This window comes from Phasianus colchicus, chromosome 2, assembly GCF_987193195.1.
Source record: "Phasianus colchicus chromosome 2, bPhaCol1.hap1.1, whole genome shotgun sequence".
Lineage (NCBI taxonomy): Eukaryota > Metazoa > Chordata > Aves > Galliformes > Phasianidae > Phasianus > Phasianus colchicus.
In genome coordinates, this window is record NC_143437.1 from 77406915 (window position 1) to 77422003 (window position 15089).

General features: G+C 43.2%; 1 protein-coding gene and 1 long non-coding RNA gene across 3 annotated transcripts in view; one reads left to right on the forward strand and one right to left on the reverse strand.

Moving 5' to 3' along the window:
* Positions 1–11760, reverse strand: PRSS35 (serine protease 35). 2 transcript variants are annotated; one of them, XM_031610960.2, is made up of 2 exons: positions 11424–11760; positions 1–5893 (listed from the first exon to the last, which is right to left on the reverse strand). In XM_031610960.2, exon 2 carries the CDS (start codon positions 5876–5878, stop codon positions 4637–4639), a length of 1242 nt encoding a protein of 413 aa, XP_031466820.1. In that variant the 5' UTR covers positions 5879–5893; positions 11424–11760; the 3' UTR covers positions 1–4636. The 2 variants fall into 2 exon arrangements, with proteins under 2 accessions (XP_031466820.1, XP_089992195.1); XM_090136069.1 differs by lacking the exon at positions 11424–11760 and adding an exon at positions 10820–10975.
* The window catches only part of LOC149919124 (uncharacterized), a 19224-nt gene continuing 15567 nt past the window's right edge, over positions 11433–15089 (forward strand). The window contains exons 1-3 of the long non-coding RNA XR_016464451.1: positions 11433–11555; positions 11935–12025; positions 14126–14224. This is a non-coding gene — a long non-coding RNA (uncharacterized LOC149919124). The remainder of the gene's footprint in view (positions 11556–11934; positions 12026–14125; positions 14225–15089) is intronic.

Sequence of the window (15089 nt, forward strand, 5' to 3'; positions counted from 1 at the left end):
AACAATAGAAAATATTTATTGATGTAGTATGTGCATTGAATAACATCTTAATATACCAAAGGTTTGCATTAGTTTTCCCAAGTGAGCCATCATTTTGTGCATCTAAGAATTGTATAAAAACACAGGTTTTTGAAGTTTGCTGCCACACTTTATAAAGTTAAGAACATTAAAGAATCATACAAGCCAACTCTTGGGGTTTTTAACCTAAATGCTATATCACACTTGGAGCAAATGATGGTGCAAGCAAAAATGAAAACCAGGGACTCAAACCTGCTGCCAAATCCTTTGAGAATACTGTGCAAATTTAAGCATTCAATCTAATAATATTTTTTATTTTTTCATTTTATTCTCGAGTCCAGTAATTTGTCAATGAAAGTATCTACAATATGCTGTGCTTTAAAATTAGAATCAGTTGATTACATTTCTACAAAGATACCAAACTAACTAACGGTACTTGTAAAAAATGATTGGCTAGACTTTGTAGGTATATGCAACAAGAATGGGACCAACAGTTGAAGTTTGGGATTTCTTTTCCAAGAGGGAACAGCCTTTGCAGAAATCCCACCAGAATGTCAGGTTTGGACAACTTCCCAGGGGAAAGTATTCCCACTCTGTTGGTGACACATTGTGCTGGGAGGTTGTGACCCTTTGGGCTTTGGGTCTGTTGCTTCCCAAAGACTCCAACTTACTGTGACTTTGGGCAAGGTCTGTAGATGTGGGTTGGCAGCTGCTGCCTGCTTGTGATCCCTGCCAGAGCCTCAGTACTCCCAGCCCTTTCCTCAAGACTTAAGGCTGGGAAGAAGAGCCTCAGGCTCGGTAGTTGAAGGAGTCTGTCTATGTGACTTACGATTTTTAAATCTTAATCTATACAGCTATGCCTTTACCAGCTGCCTGCTCCTGCTTCCAGTGGGTCCCACTGTTACCTCACAATCATTTCATCTGTTACTCTCCACACTTTCTTTATTCCTTGCACACCACACCACCTCCTTCTTAAAATATCAACTTGTTTTGCTCCCTCTTTCTGTAGCCATAGCTGCCTGCTGCAAGCTGGTCCCTTATCAGCAGACTGGGAGGAATGCCCCCACATGCCTCTCTCTCTCACATGAATTATTTTCTTACTGGAGCCATATTCTGGGCTGATTTATACTTCATGCAGACTCATAAATCTGCAGAACTTGGATGGTAAGTTATAAACTGACTCCAGGGGTTTCTTTAAGCAATTTTTAAAGCATCAGACACTCTATTTCTCATATAACAGAAATAAGTTTGTGTTTTCCTTTTGTAAGATAATACAAACTCAATTTTTCACGTCATAGATAACCCCCTTGACTTCCATGGCACTTCTCAGAGCCCCAGACTAACCATGTGCACAACTACCTTGCAGAACCTCGTCTGGGTGTGTTAATGGTTTGAACATGAGATGTGCCCTTGGCCTGGGGAAAGCTTGTTTGTTAACTTCACAAACTGCCAGTAGCCCTTTAGAAGAAAAGGAAATTATTTGAATTTATGGGTTTCTTTTTGTTTGTTTGTTTGTTTGTTTTTTCCTAAAGCCAAGAATACAGCTAAATATCAGCTCTTATGAAAAAGCATTAGTACTGAGGAAAAGAAATGATGCCCACTCCAGTACTGGAAAGAGGGAAAAATTCTTTGGGAAAAGACTTTTCCCAGAAGAAACATTGTCCCAAACATTGTCCCCTTTTATTCTGGGAAGCCAGCCTGACTCCTGTGCACTACACTGCTCACTAGGAACACCCTCTCCTGCATTTCTTCATAGATAACAAGATGCCAACTAATGCTATCCAAAGGAAACCTGAAGCTCAGAAGTCCTTGTGCCACTTGTAGTGGTGGGTGACTGTAGCTCTTGTGCAGTGCATTGGCCAGTGCATAAATACTTGATTTATGAACTATTCAGGAGGCAGTGACAATGCCTACACAAAATATTTCCTTCTTTATTAGGGTAAGTGGCAGATCAAAATATTGTCTGGTGTTAACATTTTGTCCATTCGTGTCTGCTTGGCCTGACAAAACAGCATATGCTTTCCAAACCCATACATTTGCATGTCTGTGCACAGTCACTCAGACACAGAAGCTTGGATCCAAATTGTGGTTGAAGCATCAAGAGCAGATGATTGTTAGAAGACCATCTGAAAACTGATAATATTTTTCATTCTTACCTTGTCCCCAGTTCCCAAACTAATGAAGAAATAATGCCATTTATTTTCCTAATGAGCACATCTAGAGGATACTTCCAAAAACAAGGAATGTATTATGTTACCTTATTGTGATCAGTTTTGGACTCAAATCAAGAATGAACACCCAGAGGCATTCAAGGCCAGTCTGGATGTGGCTCTGGGCAGCCTGGTCCAGTGGTTGGTAGCCCTGTCCACAGCAGGGAGATTGAAATTAGATGATCTTTAAGGTCCTTTTCAACCCAGGCCATTTGATGAGGATGGAGTTGTATCAAAGTCCATGGAACTGTGCTGACTTCTATTGATCAACAATGAGGTATCTCAATTCCTACCATAACTATGGAAAAAGGCACTTAGGAAAAAGATTACAGAACCACCTAAAGAACACTATAGACCAGCTGCATAGAGCAAGAACATTAATACTGAACTGAGGGGATTTAAAATTAGTCAGTGAAGCCATATATCTTAATTGAGATGTTAACAACGACAACAATAATTAACTTTAAAATTAATTAAACATAGATTTTTAAACTTTAACAATTATTAAGGTTTTTTGTTTGTTTGTTTTTGCAAACAATCACACAAGTCTAAAAAAAACAAAGTTTAATGTTGCCTGAAATGGCAGAAGTTGAAAGAAATATTTTCCATTAAAGTGAGATATTTCCAATTAGTGGAATGTTGTAATAGTTAAGGTATGGAAACAAGCATTAAATTTTTATGTTTTGTCAATAATATGACAAAATCGCTTGCACAGTCAAAGTGTCAGGTTTTATGTTTTCAATTGTCTACAGAAAAAGTCAGTTATTAAAAAGGATCGTATTTCACTGAAAAAAATGTTAAAAGCATATTTCAAATATACCAACAAATGAATAATATTTGAAAATCTTGTTATAATTTTTCTTCTGCATAGGAAGAAAAAGAATTTGGTCAATATAAACGTAATAAAAAATGAAAGATTGCAGTGTTGAATAATTGTGAATGTAATTAAACTCAATGGATGTGATCTGAAGTGCACAGGATCATTTTATGTTATTGCATTAACATAGCATCATGACAACCCCGTGCACTCCAAAATCTTGATACAAAAAAAACCAACCAAACAAACAAACAAACAAACCAAGATTAAGGCTTGCATGGCAATCAACAGCAACCAATTTTTATAAAGGCGATTCATGTATAAAAGCATGTAGAAGTCAAGCTCACTTTGTGTTTTCATTAACTGCGTGGTTCAGCAAACACATGGAACCACATGATTTGATAACTACTGCTGCTACATAGCATGATATCTCTCATAATGCACAGGGTAGTTTGTCCACCATTCAGAAAGTGGTATAATTTAGTTGGGAGGATTTTTTTTAACTTAACCCTAAAACTCAAGTTGAGGTGGAGTCTCAGTATGACATGATTAAAACTACCCACTTTGTAAAACTAAAGGCAAGGAAATACTGCTTTCCAACTCCCAGCCTAATACCCAGAGCATTCTACCTATGAAGCTGAATTCTTATAAAGTAATTTTAAACATCTGCAAAAAATGGTTAGCACCCAATAAAGCCATCACCTGTGGCTTTGAGGTGAAGCTCTAAATGATTGTCAAACAGCCACCGCTTTGCCTTATGGGAAAGCTAAATGTTTGAAAAGAAACTAAAGCTACAGCTTTTCAAACACTAACTAGAAAATAAATCCATATGTTTAAGACTTGTCTAGCTTCTCAAAGAATATTCAAAGGCATTATGTTACATTCTAATGTTTCTTCTTCTTCCAAACATGGAAACTTCTGCTCATTAATTTCTCTTTGTTGTTTTTACTGAGCAGTGAAGCAAAACTTGTCTTTTAGGTCGGGACATCAACTAGAGAAATGTGTGATTTCCATGGGAGCGTTCCTCCAGCAACCAGAGCTTTCCAAAATAACAAGCTTGAACTAGATTGCTGTTTCTCAACATGGAGCTGTGGTCTTTAGAAAATGCCAAAAAAAGTCTTGGTCTCATGCAGTACACATACATTCTGCGCATACAGTAAAGGGATGTATGTGCAACTTGCATTGAAGAACTGAAACAGAACCCTGAGAAAAGCAAATCCATTGGAAAAATGTATGGTGTTAAATAATACCAGTTTGAGAAGTTCTGATCCTTTCCGTGGGGGAAAAAAATGACAAACAAGTGTTGCCATTTTTTTCTGATGTGAATGATTAGAATTTATCACAATTACTAATATAAATATAGCTTGGGATTTCAAGTGCAGACCTGGAGTTGATTACAACTGAAAACATTTTGTTTGACAATGCTACCCATCCCCCAACCATTCAGAGTCACTCAAGTCACCATAACTCTATTTGCGAGCTTTGAGTTCGAAGGCATCCTGATGTGGAATGATGTTCTCTCGGTAGCCGCTGGCAGCAGATTTTCACTCTATGATATTATGGGTGCTTGGCAAGTTAGTGTTATCTCTCTTCAGCCTTGTGCGCAATTCTCATCATTGCCGTGTATCCAGAAGCAAATCTGGGCATATTTGAGAGGAGTAATTCTTACCGCTACATTGTAATCCTGCTGTTCCCCGTTGACATCCACCCACTGGTGGCCCGAAAATACAGCAATGATCTTGCGTTTCCACTTCCTCTTGTTTGGCTCCTTCAGACGAAGATAAACACCAGACCCAGTGGAGCCAGGCTCAGCATCACAGTACTGATAAAAGAGATCGTTGGACTCATCAGAAATGCTACAAAATCTGTAGACTAGCTGCCCGGATCGGTCATTGTCAAAGCCTGAGAAGTGGATCATACTGCCAGGCATCATTTTGATGGTAGGGCTGATTCCTAGCTCCATGTATTTCCTTTTGTGGGGTCGCTTGAGCTCAAGAACAGCATAATCGTAATCTAGGGCAATATCTCCTGAGAAACCCTTAAACCAGCCTTTTGGGATGTGGGTACTCTTCACTCTGGTCCACTGGAAGGAGGGCATGCCATCTGAGCTCCCCTGCTTCCTCCCAGATCTCCTCTGCTTTCTCCCACCACCTCTGGACCGTCGCCTTAGTCCTGTGGCAACTTCAGAATCCTCTTGGGCCTCAAGGGCTTCTCTCCTGCTTCTTCTAGCACCTTTGCGTTTCCTGCCATCACCTCTGGATTTCGTCCTCATCAGACCCACCCTCAGCCTTTTGCTGCCCTTAACATAGTCCTTGCCATCATGCAGACAGTGGGCAGCTGTGAGCACATGCTTTGGGGAAATGAGAATGCCACTGCAGCCGGTGGAGATCTTCACAGCTGTGTTGAAAGGAAAGTTGGTCATAAACCGCTTGTCGTAGATGCTGAACCTACTGTCTGTTCCATATATCTGCCTCTTCTTTCTCACAGATTTATGTGCAGTTGTGTTTCCAGCTGGATCAAGTGTCAGCCCAAGGACATTCACTTCAGTCAGGGTCCGCGTGCCATTTTCAAAGATAGTCTCATAGGATAAGAAGTCCTTCAAGTCAGACAAACTGGGTACTGGCAATTTCCTTTGACATTCAATTCCACACACGCTGTTCAGCTCCAAGTTGGGTTTTGCTTCAAATTTAGGGCTGTCAAGGGAGAAAGTTCTTTCGCTCACAATCTGGGGAACCTTCTTTAAATGCCAGGTAAAATCTTGTTCAGTTCCTGTTCCATTAGCAAGACCCAATGCAGGCATGAAAAATATGAACAGCAGTAACACGTGATCCATCTTGTCTGTTTTTTTCTGAAACAAAACAGAGAAGTTTGAAAAAACACTGTTGAAAGACACAAAAATATCTTAGTATCTAAAAAAGCAAAACCATGCAATATTAGGACTGACATCAGTGGAACAGAATTTAACATTCTGCTCAAAATAGAAATATTCCCTGCACTGCCTCTGACGTTCCCAACAGTCTCTAGTGAGATGGGTGCTACCAGTCAGCCAGCATCTGTGTTGAGCTACCTACTGGACAGAGCTAGCTAAGGTGAACAGAGCTGAGTTTTACTTGCTTTTCCTTCAGCAGCAGTAGTAGTCTCAGTCATTCCACTCTGCCAGCAGCCTGGTTTTATCCATACCATAGGAATGGAATTATCTTTTAAAATTCTGCTTCTCTACTGGTTATACTGATTATAAGCTACTGGTGATAAGCAGAACATGGCTGAATATTATCGACATATTTAAAAGTCATCCAGAAGCTGGTATGCAGACAGAGATAAATAGACAGACTGTACCCATGAGATTAAATCCCTTAGGAAACCAGACCAATTACAGCCTTTGATGTAAATGCCAAAAATGGTTCTGCCCTACTCATCCAGCTAAGATCTGTGAAATTGCATGCTATGAAAAATAGCATTTTTCTAATTGTTTTCCCAATGAACCTACTTAGAATGAGCTCTTTCCCAAAGTTCATATTTTCTGGAAGTGACAAAAGGAACAATTTTGACATCTACAGAAGGCAGACAGTGCCATTTTAGACACTTTCCATTGCTGCCCTCTGAGAAGCAGGGGTGTCCTGCATCTCCTGAGCTGTGTGTCCTTCATGCTGGGACCACCAAAACCTCCTTCATTTCCTTTGCATAGGCATCTCAGTCATAGAATTTCAAAATCCATGGTTGGAAGGGCAGAAATGTGAGAGAAGAAGAAGATGGTTGGCCTACAGGAGACTCCTGGTTATATGCACAAAGGAATGCCCAGCCAAGTAGGAGGGACAAGTTGGCTGACTCATGACATGCCTTTTTCCTACAGGATCCCACAAAGGCTGCAGAAACTGTGCAGTCTGTGTCTTATGGTCACATGTGAAAAACCCCACCTAGCTGGGGTGATACACCACACAAAGAGCTAATGCTACAATTCCAAAAGACAAGAAGAAGTATTATTCTCATCAGTACTTGGGAAACATGCAGAAAGAATGTAAAATTTTTAGAAGTCTGTGGCAGAGCCAGAAAATGAACCCAGAACTCTTGATTCTGATCTCAAAACATTACTGAAAAGCCCATTTTTCTCCCTTGGCAGCAGTGATGTCAGTGACATTAACCAACTACCGACCAGTACCATTGGGAACTGCACTCCATTCTCATATCCTTCATTTCAATTACAGGGAAACCTCAGTGGTGTATGAAGAAAGAACCTATGATTAAACTTTAAAAGCCAAGCAATTCAAGGGTATGTATGTGGTTAAGCTTTCTGGTTTACATTATAATGGCAGTGTAAATCAGGGCAAAGACAACCGCTTTCATTTTCCTGAGCTTTGTTTAGAATAACACAAGTAAAACCATGCAGTGAAATAACCTGGTTACAGGCTGGCTAAATATATAGCATGAAAAAGAAAGGAGCATGTGTGTAACGCAGGGGAAAAAAAAAAAAAGTGTTGGTCTCACTTTAAGAGCGATGCATCGGATCAGCAACTAACATTTGAGGCATCTACACCATATTGACACAGCACTTGGCTGTAAGAGGCAACAGCTATCACTTTTTATCTGACTAAACACTATGGCTCAAACACTGCTTGTTGATTCTGACGCCAAATTCAGAGCGCAGCGTTAGCATAATTTTTAATGCTTTTCACCTCAGCCTGCATGGAATGCTGACTTTCAGCTGGGGTTTATTTACCTGGATATACTTAAAACACATTTTACAATACCATATATATGCTTACCCTGGCTTTATAGCAACTAACTAAGGTTTTGGAGATGTATGGACTCTTCCAAGACATCTGGAGATTAGAGTGATTCACAGGCCTAAGCTCTGGGGTGTATGTAGTCATACTGAAAAATATTTGAAAATTTTGAAAGCCCAGAAGAGTCATTCCAGTAGCAAGATTGTGCAGGGAGACACCACTTGGCCATCCCACTGTAGATCATTGGTATAGCAGAAATGCACATATTTAAACGTTAATATTTATATACAACATCACTTTAAAGCCAAATATGTCCCTCCTCTCTCACACTCTCTTAGCTTATAGCCATTTGCACCTCACGGACTCTCAACCAGAGGCAGTTTCTGCAGTATGAGTACAGTTCTAGGGGTTTCTCTTCCATAAAGTTGCCCAGTCTTTCCTTGAACCCCACAAAATGTATATCCACAGAGCTCTGTATCAGGGCATTCCACTCCTTAACACCATGTTGTATGAGAAAGCATTTCCTTTTCCTCATCTTAAGCCAACCATAGACCAGCATGATTTGATGATACTAATGTGGAAAAGCTGCTTTTAGTTTACCGTGTCCTAATAATATAGCTTTTGAAGAGAAACAAGGTATTAAAAAATTAATTTCTTCCATCAAGCTTCAGAAGAGCCTTTTTTTTTTGGCTCTTCTCCTAAAATGATCTTCCCTTCCTCAGCTCTTCACAGAATCACAGAATGACCAAGGCTGGAAGGGACCTCAAGGATCATGAATCTCCAACCCCCTGCCACATGCAGGGCCACCTACCTCTTCATTTAATGCTTCTCCAGGATCTGCGTAGCTGAATTTTGTATGTAAAGTTAATTCACTAACTGCTAGTTCATATGGAAAGGTGTTTGGCTTGAGTTGCCTCTCACTGAGACGGTGGAGACCTTCCCAGCTGGACCTGAAGGAACTTTGCTTTGCATGGAGGCATTCTGCAAGCAAATGGGCGGAGTGCTGTGCCTCTCTTTAGCCACTCTTTAAAAAGAAGAAGGAAAAAAAAAACAAACATGCAACCCTGAATAGATGCATTGGAGCCTCCTGTTTGAAACACTATATACTCAAGTGCTCACTACTTACAAAGAGTCTTGGAAGCCAAGATTTCCATCAATTATAATGAATCACTTGTTTGTGATGAACCGACTGGACAACTACACTTCAGTAGAACTGGATGAAGTCCAAGCCAAGGAGCTTGATGAAAATGGTAATTCTCATCATTGTCATTTACAACCAAGCATTCGGGCTCTGTTTACTAAACTGAACTCTACCACTTAAGCAAGGCCAGCATCAAGCACAGGCAAAGTGAGCAGTTGTTATGGCCCAGTACAGGCTGCTGGCATGAGGGATTTCTCTTGCCAGACAGTGGGGATGGAAACATATTGATGGTTGCAAAGACACTATTGTAGAGTGAGAGAAGGGGAAAGAGAACTGCCCAAAGTTCTCCAAAATGAGGAGGAAGGGCTCAGAGAAGGCTACATGATGGAAGGGAAAAAAGATCCTCAAAATGTTCTCTGCTCTTCTTCCAAACTTAGAGCTTTGCCCTCTCCTTTTCTTTGCTCCTTCCCCATACACATTTTAGGATGGCTTACAGTAATTAGAAGCCTTCAGTCAGCTCTGCCTTTATGGCAGGATGAACTGCTTCAGAGAAGACAGAAGAAAACAGAAACTAGGAAGTAAAAGAGTGTTCTGACCCTATGAATATATCAAAATTCTCCCTCTGGTTTTCAAGCCTAGCAGATAACTGCAAGGACTCTGTTCAGTGGCATTCCAGCACCCATATGTACATGTAAAAGCATTTTCAGCTCTTCTCCAGCATTGAACCTTTCTGCAATCACAAAGCATACTCATGCCCTACCTTTTTAGGATATCCTTTAAGCATTTTGTCAGCACGACCTATCTTACTCCAGCAGATTGTACTCCAAAATGCTTCTGTTTAGGCTACCAGAGACAGAATTTGCCTCTTAGTATAGCTCAGGCACCAGAAAAGTTGTGCCCAGCTGCCTCACAGTGCTATATTATGGTCTGTCTAGAGCAGCCTGAGTCATTGTATTGTAGGAAAGTCAGCGCATGCCTAAATATACATGCAGATTTCAGACCATAAAATAGAAGAAGCTGCAGCACTAACCAGCTGCTTAAGTGCTTTTGGCCTTACTCTCGAAATGGTCTTGGAATTGACAGTTCTCCTTTGACACAGCAAAAGAGAAAGCAGATTTTGGAAATCCCTGGAAGGAAGCATCACCCTAACCCTGCCCACCGCTGCCCTCTCCGCTCCTATGCTTGCTCTATAGAGAACTGCACTGATTTCATTCTCCACTCTGACGTATGGAAAAACAAATAAACAACCCACACAACAACCACACAGCGACTCCTGTTTGGTTTTTTTCTTTCTTTTTTTTTTTTTTTTACAAGATTTAAACTGCCTCAGTGGCAGTAAGAAGAATAAAGTTAACAAGGATATTGGAAAGCTCATGAAATCACAACCAAAAAAAAGGGGGGAGGGGGAAGGGAAAAAAAGAAAAAAAAAAGAAAAAGGAAAAAGAGGGGGAAAAAAGAAAAAAAAGAAAAAAAGCAAAAAAGCAATGAAGGAACGGGCATCAGTTCGGGCCCGGATTTTCCGTCTCCCGGGAGAGACAGGAGGACCGCTGGGTGGCGCGCCCGGATAGCGGCACAGCTCGGAGCCAACGGGCACAACGCGGCACGGCCCGGATCGGATCAGAGGGGCTGGGCTCGGCACGGCTCCGCTCGAGGGCAAGCGGAGGAGTACGAGCGCTTCTCCGCTTCAGCCCAGCCGGCTCAACCCTCTCTGGGAAGCTCTCCCAGCCGGGCTCGCAGCCGGCGGCCCCGCTCTCCTCCCCGCCGGGACTTGGGGAGGGGGGTCGGGTGGGGATCCGCAGCCCCGCTGTGGCTGCCGGGGTGCGGGGGGCATCCGCAGCGGGAGGGGAACCGGGGAAGGATGGCGACTGCGTTCGTGTCTTTGCTATTCATTGCCCGCTCCCCTTCTGCTCACCGTTCGATGCATTAAGCGCGCAGAAGTGTGGTGCTTTCCTGGAGGAGTGGGAAGAAGGCTCTAAAGCCCTTCGGCCACCCTCTGTCCCGCTTTCGGGTGTGACCACGGGGCTCTCTGCTTTCTGCACCCGACCCGAAGGAGCTCCCTCTCTCCCAGTCTGCAAGCTAAATAGTTGGCACGGCTTTCCGCGATTCCGAGATAAAGCTGTTTCTAGCAGTGACGAATCTGGATAAAATTAGTGTCAATTCCAAAAGGAGGGCAGGAATGGTAGCACAAACACCGCGGGGGTGAATCGGAGCTCAAGGAGAGGTTGTTTTGAGAAGTAGAGAGACTCCGGAGCTGCGCGGAGACAAAACCCTTGAAAGCGTAAAGGAATGAACGTGCCCCTCTCCGTTGCCCGCGGATCCGCCTGTGCTTAAAAAGGGGATCGGAGATCCGCGTCACTTTTTGGTCTTATCAAAAAGAAACCCACCAGGACAGCAGGGTTATGCAGAACCCGTGACACCGAACCCATCGCCTCGCTTCACAGCGGGCCCGTGGCCACCTGCGCGCAGCGCTGCCCTGTCCTGGCTGCGGAGCCCCCCGAGCCCGTCCCTGCGCGTACCTGGCAGCGCCGAGCCCCGGCCGGGGGGCAGCGGCCACATCCACGCCGCGCCGGTATCCCCGCTCCGCCGCCGCCGCCGAGCACCCGCCGCTACTGAGCACGGGGCGGGGGGGAACCGCCGGGTCTTCCCAGGTGGGGGAGGGGATGGAAAAAAGGGAAGAAAAAAAAAAGAGAAAAGAAAAAAAAAAGAGCAAAGGAGGAGGAAGGGGGAGGGCCGAGGGGAGCCGAGGCAGAGCCCCTCGGATGGGATGGGATATGGGATGGGATGAAGGGACGGGACTCTGCCTGCGGGGCGGGGAGTGCATCGCCGCGGGGAGCCGGGGTGACCCGCGCAGAGCTGGGGCGGGAGCGGCTGCTGGGAGAGTAGGGGAAGGCGGGGACTGGAAGGGGGGGCGGCGGGCCCTGAGCCGGGAGGGTGTCCTCCCCTGGGGCGCCTCGCTCCGCCCGGGCCGCGCTCCTCAGGGCGTCGGAAACCGGGAGGAAACGTTCCACTCCTTTTCTTGCTTCTCAGAATCACAGGATCGCAGGGGTCGGAAGGGACCTCAGGAGATGATCGAGTCCAACCTCCCTGCTAATCAGATACCCTACAATAGTTCACACAGGTAGGCATCCAGACATGTCTTGAATATCTCCGTGGAAGGAGACCTCTCTGGGCAACCTGTTCCAGTGCTCCATCACCCTTAATGTAGCGGAGTTTTTCCATAAGGGACTTCCTATGTACAAATTTTACTCCTTGTCCTGTCGCTATGCACCACTAAGAGAACTTGGCTTCATCCATTTACCTCCACCTCCCTTCATGCATTTGTAAATATTAATCAGATCCCCCTTCAGTCTCTCAGTCTTCTTTTCCCCAGGCTGAACAGATCCAGATCCCTCTCTTTCTAACCTCTCTTTCTGTCTTCTCCTGCCCCGGAGCAGAGAGCTCCCAGAACCTTGCTGGTTGTAGCCTTGTGTGGAATTGGAGCGCTGGAGCTTTGATGACCCTTCCCTCACCACTCCCTTTGAGACTTCGGGCTGGGGTTTTCTGCTCCATAGGTCCTGTCCCAGTGTGGGGACAGTGTGGGACTTCTGAAGGGACCAGGAGACCCAGCTGGTGTCCACAGCCTTCTGTACTACAAGTACTCCTGAAGTATTCTGGTACTATGTAGATGTGCCACATGAAGAAACTCATTCATTAAGGTCTTTTGCAAGTGCTTGACTTGAGTCATTTCAATGAGCTCATCTGCTGAAAACAGCTCCCACTAGATGATGGCCTGCTTGGTTTGCCAAAACCAGCAGGAAATGTGTGGCATTGCTAGAAATCAAATTGGGATCTCCAGAGTGCTGTTTCATGTCTCAAGGATAAGAATCTTTCCTTTCAAAGACTTTAGTTTTGAAATTTAGTGTATCTATTATACGAATAGGATGGAAATAAACTATTGGCCATTCTTCATGATGTTCATTCTCTTGCAGTTTTGCTTGTGTTGTTGTTTGCATGTAAAACTTCAAACGAAAGTATAATGGTAATTATTTATGCACCTGGGAAAATGGGCTGAACAATTTCCATTTTACTAGACAAGGAGAAATAGAAATCCACTTTACGAGGCAGTTACATTTTGCTAGCAATTTCTTGAACATGAAGAACACATGGTTTCATCCAAAAATTTTTAAACCACAAGCCTATGAAAGGGTATTAGTGCAGGGCAAGATTGTGTAGTATTCCTCTTGAGAACTTTCCCTACCACCAGTATTTCAGTCTCAGCAATTTTCTGAGGAATGTATCAATTCTCTGCACTTAATAACCTTTACCTTCCCTTAAACCTATGTAGACTTTTAGTGTCCACAACTGGCTGTGGTGGCTAGTTCTACAGGTCAGCAAAACCATATGCCAAACCTGTCTCTGTGTATTGTCAACCTTGCTACAGCTAGCTCGCTTACACTCACTTAGAGACATCCTTCACATGCCACATCTAAATGTACAGGGCTCCATCATAGAGACCTTGTAGCCACTCTCTCACCTTGAAGGATTCTAGATAAGTTAGCCATGTTTTATGTGAAAATAACTCATTTTTTCCATCCTACTGCTGATGCACATGGACTAGAACATCATCTGGAGGATGATGGGGGCAAACACTTCTTGGTAGTGGCAAGTGCAAAATGAGGAGCAACAGCCATGTGCACTGGGAAGCTGTGCTGTATTAACAGCTACAACCTGGGAAGTTCAGCTTGGACATCAGAACCAAATCACCAAAAGGGTCATAGGATCATAGAATCCTTAGAATTGGAAGGGACATTTAAAAGTCATTTAGTCCAACTCCCCTGCAACTAACAGGGACTAATAGGCACAGCTAGATCAGGTAGCCCAGGGCTTAATCCAGTCTTGCCTTTAAAGTCTCCAGGGATGGGGCATCAGCCACACCTCCGGGCAGCCCAGAGTCATGCAGCATTGGCACAAGGTGTGCAGAGAGGTTGTGGAATCACTGCCCTTTGTGGTTTTCAGCCTTCAGCTAGACAGAGCCAAAGCCCTGATCCAGTGCTGGCAGCAGTCAAGTGGCAGCCTGGTCGGGGTGACCTGCAGAGGTCCCTCTCAACCAATATTTCTATGATTCTTTACCTCAAGATGCAGGCAAAGTTGGACTTCCATGGCAGCACAAAGGTGTTCTCTGTCCTGTGCTGATTTCCCAGCATCTCCTAGTTTTGTGTTGTTGTTGTTGTTTTGACAGAGGTTGAGCACTACGCTGATGTTCCTGTGAAAATGCTTTCAAAACTCCAGCACTCTCCCAAGAAGCACTGACCAGTTGACCTGCATTTTCATTTGTGAAGTAAGGACCATTTTTCTCCATGTGAACCACTTCACATTTGTCTAAATGGAACTCCATCCACCATTCTATTGCATGGTCATACCCCTTCACAAACCTTCCTGCAGTTCTTTGCTTTGTCTTTATTAACCTGTATAATTTGGAAGCCTCACCAGACTGTGTGGCCCAACCACTCATCCCTTTTCCAGATCATTTATGAACATGCAGAATAGCGCAGGGTACAACAGGTTGTTACTGCCAAACTGTCACCTCTACAAAAATTAGTTACTTACTACTAAATTCTATTTCTTGTTTTTCAGAAAATTAGGCTAACAGAGGTTTGTTTCATTAAGTGAACTCAGGGTGATGGCACCAGTTTGCTCATGTTGTATCACCCCACTCTATCCTGCTTTCTCAATCTGCTGTAGGTTAGTTTGCCCTTTTATATTTTTCTTTTTAACTTGAAGAATTGGCTAATAGGAATAGATTTTGTTCCTGATTTCACATTTCTGCCTCATCTCAGGTGACATTCATTAGACATTGTCAAGATAAAGTCTTGAAAAGTCTAAAAATTGTTTGAGAAAAAATGAACTATTTTAGTAAGTATAACCTATATATATGTTTTCTATTTTTCTTTTTCATTTTTAGCCAGGTTCTTGAATACTGTTTCATTACAATTATTTTATTTCTTGCAATAGTAAGATTATACACTGTGGATAATTCTCAGTGCAAATTTAAAGATTTTGGAGGGAGAGAATTTTTTTTTTTTAATTATTGCATTAAAAAGTACCTCAAAATAACTAAAGATTGTAAAAAGACATCAAGAATATGTATTTCATAGTAATGATTCTTTAGAAGCATGCTGTATAATATATGTGGTAGGGCTGTA